Source organism: Aotus nancymaae, unplaced genomic scaffold, assembly GCF_030222135.1.
Source record: "Aotus nancymaae isolate 86718 unplaced genomic scaffold, 86718_ANA_hifiasm-v0.15.2.pri h1tg000010l, whole genome shotgun sequence".
Classification (NCBI taxonomy): Eukaryota; Metazoa; Chordata; class Mammalia; order Primates; family Aotidae; genus Aotus; species Aotus nancymaae.
This window is the reverse complement of record NW_026988421.1, coordinates 35796977-35814100: the sequence shown is the minus strand read 5'-3', so window position 1 is coordinate 35814100 and position 17124 is coordinate 35796977. Positions and strand designations below refer to the sequence as shown.

Sequence of the window (17124 nt, the reverse complement as noted above, 5' to 3'; positions counted from 1 at the left end):
TGATGGGTTTTGGCTTTTTATCCAATTTGCCAGCCTGTGTCTTTTGATTGGGGCATTTAGTTCATTTATGTTTAGGGTTAATATTGTTATGTGTGAATTTGATCCTGCCATTTTGATGCTAGCTGGCTGTTTTTCCCGTTGGTTGATGCAGATTCTTCATTGTGTTGATGCTCTTTACAATTTCGTGTTTTTTTGGAGTGGCTGGTACTAGTTGTTCTTTTCTATGTGTAGTGCCTCTTTCGGGAGCTCTTGTAAAGCTGGTCTGGTGGTGATGAAATCTCTGAGTACTTGCTTGATCACAAAGAATTTTATTTTTCCTTGACTTATGAAGCTTAGTTTGGCTGGATATGAAATTCTGGGTTGAAAGTTCTTTTCTTTAAGGATGTTGAATATCGGCCCCCACTCTCTTCTGGCTTGTAGGGTTTCTGCTGAGAGATCTGCCGTGATTCTGATGGGCTTTCCTTTGTGGGTAACCCGACCCTTTCTCTCTGGCTGCCCTTAGCATTTTCTCCTTCATTTCAACCCTGGTGAATCTGACAATTATGTGCCTTTGGGTTGCTCTTCTTGAGGAATATCTTTGTGGTCTCTATATTTCCTGGTCTTGAATATTGGCCTGCCTTGCTAGGTTCGGGAAGTTTTCCTGGATAATATCCTGCAGAGTATTTTCCAGCTTGGATTCATTCTCTTTGTCACATTCAGGTGCACCTATCAAACGTAGATTAGGTCTTTTCACATAGTCCCATATTTCTTGTTGACTTTGTTCATTCCTTTTTACCCTTTTTTCTCTAATCTTGCCTTCTCATTTTATTTCATTGAGTTGGTCTTCAACCTCTGATATCCTTTCTTCTGCTTGGTCAATTTGGCTGTTGAAACTTGTACATGCTTTGCGAACTTCTCGTGTTGTGTTTTTCAGCTCCATCAATTCACTTATATTCCTCTCTAAGTTGTCCATTCTTGTTAGCATTTTGTCAAATCTTTTTTCAAGGTTCTTAGTTTCTTTGCATTGCATTAGAACATCTTCCTTTAGCTCACAGAAGTTTGTTATTACCCACTTTCTGAAGCCTGCTTTGGTCAATTCATCAAACTCATTCTCTATCCTGTCTTGCTCCCTTGCTGGTGAGGAGTTGTGATCCCTTAGAGGATGAGAGGCTTTCTGGTTTTTAGTGATTTCATGTTTTTGTGCTGCTTTCTTCCCATCTTTGTGGATTTATCTACCTTTGGTCTTTGTAGTTGGTTACTTTAGAATGGCATCTCTGAGTGGAAGTCCTTTCTGTTGATGTTGAAGCTATTTCTTTTTGTTTTTCAGTTTTCTTTCTAACAGTCAGGCCCCTCTGCTGCAGGATTGCTGGAGGTCCACTCCAGACCCTGCTTACCTGGGAGTCACCTGTGGGGGCTGAAGAACAGCAAGGATTCCTGCCTGTTCCTGCCTCTGGTAGCTTCATCCCAGAAAGGTACCCACCAGATGTTAGCCAGAGCTCTCCTGTATGAGGTGTCTCTTTGGGTATATGGGGGTCAGGGAACCAATTGAGGAGGCAGTCTGTCCCTTATCAGAGCTCAAGTGCCTTGTTGGAAGCTTCGTTGGTCCCTTCAGTGCTGCTGGGCAGGGACGTTTAAATCTGCTTCAGTGGAACTAACAACTGCCCCTTTTCCCAGGTGCTCTGTACCAGGAAATTTGGGCTTTGTTTATAAGTCCCTGATGGGATGCTTAATTTTTTCAGAGATGCCCTGTCCAGCAAGGAGGGAGTCTAGTCACAGTCTGCCTGCAGAGGCATTGCTGCGGTGCCTGAGGGTCCACCCAGCTTCTGTGTAAGCTTCCTTGTGCTTTTGTTTACACAGGTAAGGTTAGAACTGCCTCAGTATTGGTGGACTGCCTTAGTAATGGCAGACTGCTTCAGTAATGGCAGATGCCCATCCCCCCACCAAGCTTGACCATCCCGGGCTGAGCTCAAACTGCTGTGCTGGCTGCCAAAATCCCAAGCCAGTGGGATTCAGCTTGCTGGTAACTGTGGGGGTGGGACCCACTGAGCCAGAACACCTGGCTCATCACCTTCAGCCCTCTTTCTCTCAGGGGTATGGGTAGCTCTGTCTCACAAGTGTTCCGTACCCCAGCCCAAATGGCCACTCACGTTTGTGCTGGAAACTCACGGCACCGGCTGAATCAGCTGCCCAGATTTGCAATGGAAACCCACAATGCCTGTTGGCCCGGTGGGAATCTCCTGGTCTGTGGGCTGCAAAGACCACAGGAGAGGTGCAGCATCCAAACCGGTGTGCCAGAGTGGCTGGAAAACTCCCTGATGGCCTCTGTTGGGTGGGGGGAGGTCCTCTGGGCCGTTGCATTTGCTGAGTGAGACAGTGCCCCACAGTGCCTTGGTTTGCTCTGCTTGGGCTACACCCACTGTCCAACCAGTCCCATTGAGATCAACCTGGTACCTCAGTTGGAAATGCAGAGATCACTCACCTTCTGCATTGCTCTCACTGGGAACTACACTCCGGAGCTGTTCCTATTTGGCCATCATGGCAGAAGTCAACCCCATATTCTTTAAAAGCATACTCATCTGGCCATTATTTGACACATTTACTCAATCCTCTCTCCACTTCTTTTGTTATTATGACAATCACTCAGAAATTTCTTGGAACACCATCTGCCAAAAGTCATTCACCATGTTTTGCAGGCAGCCTTTTGTCGTAATGTAACTCTTTTTGGGGTTTGAATTGTTGCACTTGGTTGCAAATTGAGGCATTATGATATTTGCATTGATATAATCTGAAACAAGCTAATGGATCACCGTCATTTAAGACAACCCTGGTATGATCAAAGGGCAGGGTGTTTTTTTTCCATTTTTGTTTTTGTTTTCTTGCCTTTGATCCGCTTTTCAGCTGCAGAGAAGTTTGCACTCTTGTTGTAGTATCTCAAATTCTTCCCAAAAGCCTTGTTTGACTTTATCTGTGGTCTCAGCTAATTTGCTTAGTTTTCGAACTCTGCTTTCTATTTCAACAGTATTTATATGAGTCATATTAAGGGGCTGCTTGAGTTGTAGTACTCTACACAATGTTTCCACCATAGTATTCTTCTTGTAATATTCCACAAGATCTGTCAAAGAATCAAACCATTCTCCTCTATCAATGTCATATTTCAGTTCCTGACAGCAAATCATGACATGGGGTCACTTTAGACTTGCCGTCATTGCCTTCCCCTTTGTTATCACTGGTGTGCACAGGGTGGCTCTGGCTCTCTTTTACATGAAAGCTACCATGCTTTCCTTTTTCAGTTAATAGTTTCTCTGCCTCTTTCCCAGAGAAGTGTCCTTAAAACCACCTTTCAGAGATAGGATCTGCACAGTTCACAGGATATTTAAGCTCAGTAACATCTCCATTCTTCTCTTTTAACTGCCCGTGATGTTCCACGTAATACTGGACCAACTCAGCTAATGTGACAAACTTCTCCCCTCCATACAGGTCATAATAATCACCAATGTCCTGAATCTTTATGTGGGTGACAACTCCATTTCTTCTAATGGAAAGTGTGAAGTCTCCAGGATTACTTTTTTTTTTTTTTGAGACGGAGTTTCACTCTTGTTACCCAGACTGGAGTGCAATGGCGTGATCTCGGCTCACTGCAACCTCCGCCTCCTGGGTTCATGCAATTCTCCTGCCTCAGCCTCCTGAGTAGCTGGGATTACAGGCATGCACCACCATGCCCAGCTAATGTTTTGTATTAGTAGAGACGGGGTTTCACCATGTTGACCAGGATGGTCTCTATCTCTTGACCTCGTGATCCATCCACCTCGGCCTCCCAAAGTGCTGGGATTACAGGGTTGAGCCACCGCACATGGCCTCCAGGATTACTTTTACTAGGCCTTGCCAAAAACTGCCGTCAACTCCTCTTGTCAACAATAGGTTTTCTGCCTCCACACCAGGGATATTTGGATGAAATAATCTCCATGATGGCATGTCCCTCCTGCCCTCCGGCTCCGCAATGGATCCCTCCTTGTTGAGGCTCCATTGGGCTTGGTCACATCAGGTAGGCCCAAGGGAGGCTTGCTCAGGACTGGAGGCAGGGCAGAGCCAGCTGGCCATGCACAACCCCGCCTCCAGGCCTGGGGATGCCGGAGACTGTGCAGCTGCCCCCAGGCCCAGCTCACTTCTCCACCCGTTGGGAGCTCTTTAAATATAAAGTTTAATATCTCAAAATAATAAGAGCTATTTATGACAAGCCCATAGCCAATATCATATTGAATGGGCAAAAGCTGGAAGCATTTTCTTTGAAAACCAGCACAAGACAAAGATGCCCTCTCTCACCACTCCTGTTCAACAGTGTATTGAAAGTTCTGGCCAAAACAATCAGGCAGGAGAAAGAAATGAAGGGTATGTAAATAGGAAGAAAGGAAGTGAAATTGTCTATTTGCAGATGATATAATTGTATATTTAGAAAACCCTATTCAGCCACCAAATTCTTTAAGCTCATAAGCAACTTTAATAAAGTCTCAGGACACAAAATCAATGCACAAATATCACAAGCATTCCTATATACCAATAAGAGACAAGCAGAGAGACAAATCATGAGTGAACTCTCATTCAAAATGACTATAAAGAGAATAAAATACCTAGGAATGCAACTTATAAGGGATGTGAAGGACCTCTTCAAGGAGAGCTACAAACCACTGTTCAAGGAAATAAGAGAGGACACAAACAGATGGAAAAACATTCCATGCTTATGAATAGAAAGAATCAATATTGTGAAAATGGCCATATTGCCTAAAGTAATTTATAGGTTCAATGCTATTCCCATAAAACTACCATAGACTTTCTTCTCAGAACTTTGAAAAAACTACTTTAAATTTCATGTGAAGCAAAAAAAAGCCTGTATAATGAAGACAATCCTAAGTAAAAAGAACAAAGCTGAAGGCATCACACTACCTGACTTCAAACTATACTATAAGGCCACAATAACCAAAACATCATGGTACTGATAGCAAAAACAGATATATAAACAGATCAGAGCCCTCAGAAGTGACACCACACATCTACAACCACCTTATCTTCAACAAACCTGACAAAAGCAAGCAATGGGGAAAGGATTCCTTATTTAATAAATGGTGTTGGAAAAACTGGCTAGCTATGTGCAGAAAACAGAAACTGGACCCCTTCCTTACATCTTATACAAAAATTAACTCAAGATGGAGTAGAGACTTAGTGTAAGACCTAAAACCATAAAAACCATAGAAGAAAACTTAGGCAATACCATTTAGGATATAGGCATGGACAAAGACTTTGTGACTAAAACACCAAAGGCAATGGCAACAAAATTCAAAACTGACCAATGGGATCTAACTAAACTGAAGAGCTTCTGCAGAGCAATAGAAACTATCATCAGAGTGAACAGGCAGTCTACAGAATTGAAGAACATTTTTGCAATCTATCCATCTGACAAAGAAGAATCTTTGTCATCCAGAATCCACAAGGAACTTAAACAAGTTTACAAGAAAAAAAAAACATCCCCATCAAAAAGTGGGTGAAAGTTATGAACAGACACTTCTCAAAAGAAGACCTTTAATTGGCCAAAAAATGTATGAAAAAAAGCTCATTATCACTGGCCATTAGAGAATGCAAATCAAAACCACAAATACCATCTCATGCCAGTTACAATGGCTATAATTAAAAAGTCAGGAAACAACAGATGCTGGCAAGAATGTGGAGAAATAAGAACACTTTTATGCTGTTGGTGGGAATGTAAATTAGTTCAACCATTGTGGAAGACAGTGTGATGATTCCTCAAGGATCTAGAACATGAAATTCCATTGGACCCAACAATCCCATTACTGGGTATATGCTCAAAGAATTATAAATCATTCTACTTTAAAGACACAAGCACATGTATGTTTATTGCAGTACTATTTACAATAGCAAAGGCTTGGAACAACCCAAATGCCCATCAATGATAGACTGAATAAAGAAAACATGGCATATATATGCTATGGAATACTATGCAGCCATAAAAAAGGATGAGTTCATGTCCTTTTGAGGGACATGGATAAAGCTGGAAACCATCATTCTCAGCAAACTAACACAAGAACAGAAAATAAAACAGAACATGTTCTTACTCATAAGTGAGAGTTGAGCAATGAGAACACACAGATACAAGGAGGGGAGCATCACACACTGGGGCCTGTCAAGGGGTGGGAGGCAACAGGCGGGAGAGCTTTAGGACAAATACCTAATGCACATGGGGCTTAAAACCTAGATGACAGATTCATAGGTGCAGTAAACCACCATGGCACATATATACCTGTGTAACAAACTTGTACCTTCTGCACATGTGTCTCAGAACTTAAAGTAAAATTTAAAATTTTTAAAAATACAAAGTTTATCAATCACTTGAATACAACAACTTTATTTTAGAGATCCTCCACCAACCCAGAAAACCTTTCCTATAATTTAAGTTATTTAGCTATTAAATAATAGACTTGGCCTAATCAATGTCAAATTTCAAATTACTTAAATTTGAAGAATGATTAGAGATGATGGGCATTTAGTTCTCAAGAAAATTCATTTTTGAAAAACTAAATAAGAAACAAAAAACTCCATTTATCAGTTTACTTTTTCTTTTTTGCCTTACCTGGGATTTATATTTCAAATAAAAAGTTTTCATTTAATTTTTTGGCAAACTAATCTCTGTTAGACATATTTGTTTTTCCTTCTCATAAAAAACATTCTGCTTCTTACATTTATTTCCTCAAATACATGAATTCACCACAGTCTCTCTAGTGCCTTGTTGTCTACAGACTTTGCAGACTGATGTGATTTCCTCTGAAACTTGAATTACTAGGTTTTTAAAAAAGTCTCTCTCTCTTTTTTTTTTCCCCAAAGTAAAGGCAAATAGGCTGTGAATGTAAATTTAGCATTTGGACAACCATTATTTAACCAGCTAGGTTGTCATTGGTCAACTCGGGATTAATGTCATAGTGATGTGTTGATTTTATGCAAGCTGAGCACTTTTTCGCTGTTAAGGGAATTTGTAGGTAAGATATTGCTTAAAATGTCTAAACTATTACTATCTGTTAACAAAGTGTTTTATATCTAAAGTTTAATAGTGTTTTAAAATTGTTTCTAATTCTTTAGCCTTACCCTGTGATCCCACTTTCCTCCTGGGCTGTGCTCCCTGCAATGTGATCTGCTCCATTGTTTTCCACGAACATTTTGATTATAAAGATCAGCAATTTCTTAACTTGATGGGAAGGTTGAACGAAAACATCAAGATTGTGAGCACCCCCTGGATCCAGGTAAGGCCAAGATTTTTGTTTCCTGAGAAACCACTTATGCTATTTTTTTCTGACAAATCCAAAATTCTATATGAACCAAGCTCTGAAGTGCATTTTTGAATACTACAGTCATACCCAGACAACCATGGGGTGAATATCTGGGAAAGATGCCCAATCCCTTTATTTTATGCACAAGAAATAAATGCCCCAATACAGGCTTGGCTTCTAAGCCCATTAGCTCCCTGATCAGTGTTATTTTCACTCAACTCCAAAGCCTTGTTTTTATAAAGTACTTTGTTGACAGCCCAAAAGCATGCCCATATCACTCCATGTACATCCAGGCACTTTCGAAGCTTCCATTACTCATAAAACTTGTTCTCCAATTCACACTTTGTCATATTATGTGGAAGAAATATCCTAATCTAAAAGACATCATCTCCTTCAAGGAGGGAGAATATTGGGACCATAGACGCTGCCAAAAAACACCAAATAAGGCAGGGTGTTTGATATCTCAATTGGGATTCTAGCTGATGAGATAGCTGGGTTAGGAATGACAAAATTATTGGTTTTATGGTGTATGAACCATAAACAGACATCACACTTTTACCCTGTGCTGAATTGGCATATTTTATACTCTACCTAAATAATAATTGTGTAATATTAGAGAAGTCATTTAACTGCTCTGGTACACAGTTGGAATTTGAAGTATCTTTGAGCCCCTCCTACTTCTAAAATGCTGATTTCATTTCAGAGGCTGCTTGATAGAAATCAACAAAGCAGGGACTAGCTTTGTACTATTAATCAGATTGTCCAAACTCTCTTAACAACTATGCTGCTATCTACAAAATGTGAATGTATTAATTTATACTATCTTATATTCAAGATTGTAAGAAGAATTGTTTTAAAAAGTAAGAGAGTTAATATAAAGATACTTTTATACTAAAAAAAAGAAGGTATGAGTCTAGGAAATGATTATCATCTTTGATTTTCTGGTCAAAATTTTCTTCCTCAAATCTTTTATTATCAGAGAATTACTACATATGTACAATAAAAAATTTCCCTATCAAGATATATAATATATTTTATTTATATTTGTAGCTGTAATTTACAACCAGAGCATGGTATGTGGTATATATGCCTTTATTAAATGCTTTTAATTTAATAAATTATTGTTTTCTCTTAGATCTGCAATAGTTTTCCTCCTATCATTGATTTTTTCCCGGGAACCCATAACAAGTTACTTAAAAACGTTGCTTTGATAAAAAGTTTTATTTTGGAGAAAGTAAAAGAACACCAAGAATCAGTAGACATTAACAACCCTCGGGACTTCATTGATTGTTTCCTGATCAAAATGAAGAAGGTAAAATGTTAACAAAAGCTTAGTTACGTGACTGCTTGTATATTTGTGATTCATTGACTAGTTCTGTGTTTACTAGGGATGTTTAACTGGTCAAGCAGAATTGCTAGAGAAGCACTTTAAGTTTTTATTGTATACATGAATATCCAGTAAGCATCATGGAAAATATAAAATTAAATTGTTAAATAATTAGAGTACATAGACAAAATTGTTTACATAAAAATAATCTACCCAAACAATAAAGATGGCCAAATAGGAACAGCTCCAGTCTGCAGATTCCAGCAAGATCAACACAGAAGGCAGGCGATCTCTGCATCTCTAACTGAGGTACCTGGTTCATCTCACTGGGACTGGTTAGACAGTGGGTGCAGCCTAAGGAGGGTGAGCAGAAGCAGGATGGGGTGTTGCCTTACCTGGGAAGCACAAGGGGTCAAGGAACTCCCACCCCTAGCCAAGGGAAGCCTTGTGGGACACTGCCATGAGAGATGGTGCTATCTAGCTCATACACTACACTTTTTCCATGGTCTTCGCAACTCACAGACCAGGAGATTCTCTAAGGTGCCTATACTACCAGAGCACTGGGTTTCAAGCACAAAACTTGGTGGCCATTTGGGCAGACACCAAGCTAGCTGCAGGAGTTTTTTTTTTTTTTTTTAACACCCCAGTGACATCAGAACTGTTTTACTCTCCTGGAAAGGAGTCTGTAAAGTGAGACAGAACTGTTTACTCTCCTGGAAAGGGGGCTGAAGCCAGAGAGCCAAGTGCTCTAGTGGAACCCACCCTCATGGAGCCCAGCAAGCTAAGATCCAGTGGCTTGAAATTCTCACTGCCAGCACAGCAGTCTGAAGTTGACCTAGGATGCTGGAGCTTGATGGAGGTAGTGTTGTCCACCATTATGAGGCTTGAGTAGGCAGTTTTCCCCTCACAGTGTAAACAAAGCTTCCAGGAAGTTCGAACTTGGTGGAGTCCACTGCAGCTTGGCACTGTAGCCAGACTACCTCTCTATATTCCTCCTCCCTGGGCAGGACATCTCTGAAAGAAAGGCAGCAGTCCCAGTCAGGGGCTTATAGATAAAACTCCCATCTCCCTAGTACGGAGCACCTGGGGAAAGGGTTGGCTGTGGGCACAGCATCAGCAGACTTAAACATTCCTGCCTGTAAGCTCTGAAGAGAGCAGCAGATCTCCCAGCACAGCACTCAAGATCTCTAAAAGACAGATTGCCTCCTCAGGTGGGTCCCTAACCCCCATGCCTCCTGACTGTGAGACACTTCCCAGCAGGGGTTGACAGACACCTCAGACAGAAGAGCTCTGGCTGGTGTCTGGCAGGTGTCCCTCTGTGACAAAGCTTCCAGACAAAAGAACAGGCAAAAATATTTGCTGTTCTGCAACCTCTGCTGGTGATACCCAGGCAAACAGCATCTGGAGTGGAGCTCCAGCAAACTCTAGCAGACCTGCAGAAGAGGGGCCTAAGTGTTAGAAGGAAAACTAGCAAACAGAAAGAAATAGCATCAACATCAACAAAAAGGATGTCCACACAAAAACTCCAACCAAAGGTCACCAGCATCAAAGAACAAAGGTAGATAAATCCATAAAGATGAGGAAAAACTAGTGAAAAATTGCTGAAAATTTCAAAAACCAGAATGCCTCTTCTCCTCCAAAGGATCACAACTCCTCACCAGCAAGGGAACAAAACAGGGCAGAGAGTGAGTTTAGTGAATTGACAGACGCAGGCTTCAGAATGTGGTTTGTAAAAAACTCCACCAAGCTAAAAAAGCATGTTCTAACCCAATACAAGGAAGTTAAGAACCTTGAAAAAAGGTTAAAGGAATTGTTAACTAGAATAACCAATTTAGAGAAGAACATAAATGGCCTGATGGAGCTGGGAAACACAGCACGAGAACTTTTACAAAACATATGCAGGTATCAATAGATGAATCAATTAAGCAGAAGAGAGGATATCAGAGATTGAAGATCAACTTAGTGAAATAAAGCATGAAGACAAGATTAGAAAAAAATGAATGAAAAGGAACAAAGCCTCCAAGAAATATAAGACTATGTGAAAAGACCAAACCTACATTTGATTGGTGTACCTGAAAGTGATAGGGAGAATGGGACCAAGTTGGAAAACATTCTTCAGGATATTATCCAGGAGAACTTCCCCATTCCAGCAAGGCAGGCCAACATTCAAATTCAGAAACTATAGAGAACACCACAAAGATACTCCTTGATAATAGCAATCCCAAGACACATAATCAGATTCCCCAAGGTTGAAATGAAGGAAAAAATGTTAAGGACTTCCAGAGAGAAAGTTCAGGTTACCCATAAAGGGAAGGCCATCAGACTAACAGCAGATCTCTTAGGAGAAACTTTACAAGCCAGAAGGGACTGGGGGCCAATATTTAACATTCTTACATAATATAATTTTTAGCCTATAATTTCATATCCAGAAAATCTAAGCTTCATAAGTGAGGGAGAAATAAAATCCCTCACAGACAAGTAAATGCTGAGAAATTTTGTAACCATCAGGCCTGCCTTACAAGAGCTCCTCAAGGAAGCACTAAATATGGAAAGGAACAACTAGTACCAGCCACTGCAAAAACATACCAAATGGTAAAGACGGTTGGCACTATAAGAAACTGTGTCAACTAATGGGCAAAATAACCAGCTAGCTTTATAACGACAGGATCAAATTCACAAATAACAATATTAAACTTAAATGTAAATGGGTTAAATGCCCTAATTAAAAGATGTGGACTAACAAATTGGGAGTCTAAGTCTCTGTTGGTTTCTAAGAACTTGCTTTTCTTCAAAGGAGCCAAAGGGGATTTTGACAGGATTGCAATAAATCTGTAGAACAGGGAGTTACACCATTTAAAAAATTGAAGTGAAATTCACATAACATAGATTAACCAGTTTAAAGAGTACACTTAAGTGGTATTTAATGCTTTCACAGTGTTGTGCAACCGCCAGCTTTCTCTGGTTTCAAAATGTTTTTATCACTACACAAAAACATCATATTGATTAAATAATCACTCCATTCCCTTACCACATCATGTAATAACCTCTAATCTTTCTGTCTCTATGAATTTCCTGTTATGGCTATATAAAGGACTCATAGCATATGTAACCTGTTATTTCTGGGTTGTTTCACTTACAATGTTTTGAAGAGTCATTTAAGTTGCAGCATATATCAGCACTTCATTATTTTTTGTGGCTGAAAAATATTTCATTTTCCATGCACATATATCACAATTTGTTATTCATCTGTTTATGGACATTTGCATTGTTTCCAACTTTGGGCTCTTATAGATTATCTTGTGTTGACCATTGTGTATGTTTCTTTATGGGCATGTTTTAATTATTCTTGGGTATATTCTCAGGAGTTGAGTTGCTGGGTCAAATGGTAATTTTATGTTTATCTTCTTGTATAAGAGTCAAACTTTTCTACAGTGAATGTGGCACTTTATATTCCTTCCAGCAGTGTAGAAGGATTTCTATTTTTCCACATAGTTGCTAATACTTGTAATTTTCTGTATTTATTAAAGCCATCCTAGTGAATGCACAGTGGTATCTCAGTGTGAATTTATTGATTTATTTAGAGACAGAGTCTCACTCTGTTGCCCAGGCTGGAGTGCAGTGGTGTGATCTCAGCTCCCTGGAACCTTGCCTCCTGGGTTCAAGCAATACCCCTGCCTCAGCCTCCAGAGTAGCTGGGATTACAGGCATGCACCACAACATCTGGCTAATTTTTATATTTTTGGTAGAAATGGGGTTTCACCATGTTAGCCAGGCTGGTCTAGAATGCTTGACCTCAGGTGATCTGCCCACCTTGGCCTCCCTAAGTGCTGGGATTACAGGTGTGAGTCATCACACCCGCTCTCATTGTGGTTTTAACTTGTATTTAATGATCAGTGATTTTGAACTTCTTTTAATATACTATTACTTATTTGTATATCTTCTTTGGAGAAATGCCATTTAAGTCCATTTTTTATTTAAATTAAGTTGCCTTTATTTTTCTTTTTAAGCTGTCAGAATTGTTTGTGTATTCAAATCATTAAACTCTCACATATACATAATATAAAAATATTTCCTCTCATTCTGTCAGTGGCTATTTCACATTCTTAATTATATTCTTGTTGGACAAACTTTAATTTTGATGAAGTTTGGTTTATCTATTTTTTTCTTTTGCCACTCTAGTATCAAATTTATAAATCTATTGCCAAATATTAAGCCATGAAGATGTACTCCTATGTTTTATTCTAAGAGTTTTATAGTTTTGGCTCTTATATTTAAGTTTTTCCAGTCATTGTTAGTTATATTTTTCATTTGGAGTGAGGCAGGGAAGGTTCCAGCTTCATTCTTTTGCATTTCATCGTCCAATGGTCTTATCATCACTTATTGAAGAGATTTTTTCCTCGGATTGAATGGTCTAGGCACCCTTGATCAAAGTAAATTGGCCATAGATGTTTAGGTTTATTTCTTGATTTCAGTTTTATTCCACTGGTCTTGGTGTCTGTATGCTAGTACCACACTGTTTTGATTATTATACTTTGTAGTAAGTTTTGAAGTTGGAAATTGAGTACTCGCAGATACAGAAATTAAGAAGAAATTACTTAGGGAGATAGTAAGCATTTGGGAGTCCTTGGTAAGATTTCTCTTTTTAATGAAAAGCAGCCCCAAATCATTTTCTAACAAATAGTATCTTGTACAATTGAACTGCACCACTTCACCCTCAGTGCCAATGTGGGTGACCTCAAACTCCGCTGGAAGCCAGAGATGTCAGGTCTGCAAAGTGCACCCTCCTGTTGGACTGCGCTGTACCAGGACTGAGTGCACACATTCTTCTGGCTGTGGTGCCTGATCTATACCTCCTGGGCCATGCAGCCTGCTCCACCGTGACCCCCCTGGCCTGAGCCCAGGAGTAAGCAGCTTCCTGCAGATGGCTGTCTCCTTCACCTACCGACATCTGTCACTCTTCACATACACAGGCTACATCTAGATGGGGACGGCATCACTCAAGGAGAAGCTGTGTTAGTTCAACTGCAACATCTGGGCACCTCCAAAGCAGGTGATTGGTTCAATCAAGTGTGACATTTACATAGCAGGTGGGGAAGGCTGGCCACCCCACTCTAATTTTATTATGCAAATAGGACTTTCCACTTGATTCGTGCCATTTTGTCTGCTCCTTATGGTACACATGACTGGCAAAGGGAAGGGATGATAAAGCCGCCATTTTGAAAATACCTAGTCACAGGTAGTTCTTTCCTACTCGCGTTCACCCACACAAGCTTCCAGCTTGCTTGTCTATGTCTGGTGCAGCCGTCCTCGTAGCAAAGAGAGGGCTGTGTCGGTGGCCTCGGAGAGGCGGCTGATTGTGGTGGGCGATGCACCCGAGAGCATCCAGTTTGTGCTGGACGAGGACTCCTACCTGGTACCTGAGCTCCATGGTGTCCGCATCTTCTCCTGTAGCACCCACGAGTTTCTGCATGAGGTTCCAACGGCCAAGAAGGAGATCTTCAAAATTGCCTCAATAGCCCCCGGGGCGCTGCTCCTGGAGGCTCAGAAGGAATATGAGAAAGAGAGCCAGAAGGCAGACGAGTTCCTGCGGGAGATCCAGGAGCTGGGCCGGCTGACCCAGGCCGTGCAGCCGTGCATTGAGGCTGCAGGACATGAGTACCAATCAGACGTGGAAGAGTCTGCTCAGGGCCGCCTCCTTTGTAAAGTGTTTCCTGGACAGATTTCCACCCGACAGCTTCGTGCTCATGTGTCAAGACCTGCATGTGCTCAATGCCATTAGGGACTATCACATTGGGATCCCACTCACCTATAGCCAACACAAGCAGCTCACCATCCAGGTGCTGCTGGACAGGCTTGTGTTGCAGAGACTTCATCCCCTGGCCTTCCAGATATGTGAGTACTTGCACCTTCCTGAAGTACAGGGCATCAGCAGGATCCTGGCCCATTGGGCCTACTATAAGGTGCAAGAGAAGGATGTCTCAGATGAGGATGTGGCTTGAGCCATTAACCAGAAGCTGGGGGACACGCCTGGTGTCTCTTACTCTGACATTGCTGCATGAGCCTATGACTGTGGCCGCACGGAGCTGGCCATCAACCTGCTGGAGTATGAGCCACGCTCAGGGGATCAGGTACCCCTTCTCCTAAAGATGAAGAGGAGCAAGCTGGCACTAAGCAAGGCCATTGAGAGTGGGGACACTGACCTGGTGTTCACAGTGTTGCTGTACCTGAAGAATGAGCTGAACTGAGGAGATTTTTTTCATGACTCTTCCGAATCAGCCCATGACCCTGAGTTTGTACTGACAGTTCTGTAAGCATCAAGAATTAGAGACGCTGAAGGACCTTTATAATCAGGATGACAATCACCAGGAATTTGGTAGCTTCCACATCCGAGCCAGCTATGCTGCAGAAAAGCAGATTGAGGGCCGAATAGCAGCTCTTCAGACAGCCGCCAATGCCTTCTACAAGGCCAAGAATGAGTTTGCAGCCAAGGCTACAGAGGATCAAATGCAGCTCCCATGTCTGCAGCGGAGCCTAGAAGACAAGCTAGGGGGCCAGTTTCTAGACCTGTGTCTGCATGACACTATTACCACCCTCATTCTTGGTGGTCACAACAAGCATGCAGAACAACTGGCATGTGACTTCCACATCCCTGCCAAGAGGCTCTGGTGACTGAAGCTGACTGCACTGGCAGATTTGGAAGACTGGGAAGAACTAGAGAAGTTTTCCAAGAGCAAGAAATCCCCCATTGGATACCTGCCTTTTGTGGAGATCTGCATGAAACAACACAATAAATACAAAGCCAAGAAGTATGCTTCCCGTGTGGGTCCTCAGCAGAAGGTCAAGGCTTTGCTTCTTATTGGCGATGTGGCTCAGGCTGCAGACGTGGCCATCGAACACCTGAATGAGGCTGAGCTGAGCCTCGTATTGTCCCACTGCATGGGAGCCACAGATGGGGCCACAGCTGACAAGATTGAATGGGCCAGTGCACAAGCCCAGAAGAAGTGATGAGTCCACCCTGCACATCTCAAGCAAGGGGTTCCTCCCAGCACCTGGGCTTGGCAAAAGGATCATAGTTCATCCAGCTCCTCCCCCAGAGCAATGCTGAGGAGGCAGTGCGGGGGCGGTTGGTGGGTGGTAGCAGGGCTGTCTGGTTGTAAATAACATTGGAATACTTAAAAAAAAAAAGTACCAGATGTAGAGTGGACTCTTTCTGGATGTTGTAGTCAGACAGGGTGCACCCCTCTTCCAGCTGCTTTCTGGCAAAGATCAACAGGTCAAGAGGGATGCCTTCCTTGTCCTGGATCTTTGCCTTGACATTCTCAGTGGTGTCACTGGGCTTGACCTCGAGGGTGATGGTCTTACCAGTCAGGGTCTTCACTAATATCTGCATCCCACCTCGGAGACGGAGGACCAGTTTCGTTTTAAAATCAAGTTTACTTTAAATTTTGTATTTAGTTATCATCATTGATTGACTGATTTTGAAATGATACTATATGAGATATCTTTTTTAAAAAAATTTTCAGCTTTTATTTTAGATTTAGGAAGTGCATGTTCAAGTTTGTTACATAGGTATATAGTGTGATGCTAAAGTTTAGGGTACAAATTATTCCATCACCAAGGTAGTGAGGATAGTATCCAATAGGTAGTTTTTCAGCTCTTGCTTCTATATCTCTCTATCGTCTATAGTAATTGCCAGTGTGTATTGTTTCCATATTTGTATCCCACTTTTATATGAGAACATGCGGTGTTTGGTTTTCTGTTGCTGCATTAATTCTCTCAAGATAATGGCCTCCAGCTGCATCTATGTTGCTGCAAAGATATGATTTTTTTAATGGCTGCATAGCATTTCATGGTGTGTATATACCACATTTTCTTTATGCCACACACCATTGGTGGTTTCTGTGTCTTTCCTATTGCAACTAGTGCAGGGATGGACATACAAGCACATGTGTCTTTTTGGTAGAACAATTTGTTTTCCATTGGGTGCATGCCCAGTGGTGAAATAGTTGCATCAAATGGCAGTTCTGTTTTTAGTTCTTTGTGGAAGCTCCAAACTGCTTCCCATAATGGCTGAACTAACTTGACATTCCCACCAGTAGTATATAAGTTTTCCCTTTTCCCTGCAGCCTCACCAACATCTCTTATTTTTTGGCTTTTTAATTATATCCATTCTGACTGGTATGAGATACCTTATTGTGGTTTTGATTTGCATTTATCTGATGATTAGTGATGTTGAGCATTTTTGTCATATGGTTGTTGGCCATGTGTATGTCTTCTTTGAAGAATATGTGTCTTTTGTCCACTTTTTAATGGGGTTATTTGTTTTTTAACTTGTTGAATTGTCTAAGTTTCTTATAAATTCTTGATATTGGACCATTGTTGGATTCACAGTTTGCAAATATTTTGTCCCATTCTGTAGGTCGTCTGTTTATTCTGTTGATAGTTTTTCTTGCTGTGCAGAAGCACTTTTATTAGGTCCCACTTGTCAAT

General features: G+C 41.3%; 1 protein-coding gene and 2 pseudogenes across 1 annotated transcript in view; 2 read left to right on the top strand and 1 right to left on the bottom strand.

The window, feature by feature from the left end:
* Positions 1–17124, top strand: part of LOC135273997 (cytochrome P450 2C19-like) — a 72786-nt gene that overhangs the window by 19302 nt on the left and 36360 nt on the right. Inside the window, exons 4-5 of the mRNA XM_064374091.1 lie at positions 7120–7280; positions 8443–8619. Coding sequence (XP_064230161.1) covers positions 7120–7280; positions 8443–8619 — 338 coding nt within the window. The remainder of the gene's footprint in view (positions 1–7119; positions 7281–8442; positions 8620–17124) is intronic.
* On the bottom strand, positions 2473–3951 carry LOC135273967 (tyrosine-protein phosphatase non-receptor type 11-like; annotated as a pseudogene).
* LOC105709169 (vacuolar protein sorting-associated protein 16 homolog) lies at positions 9475–17107 on the top strand (annotated as a pseudogene).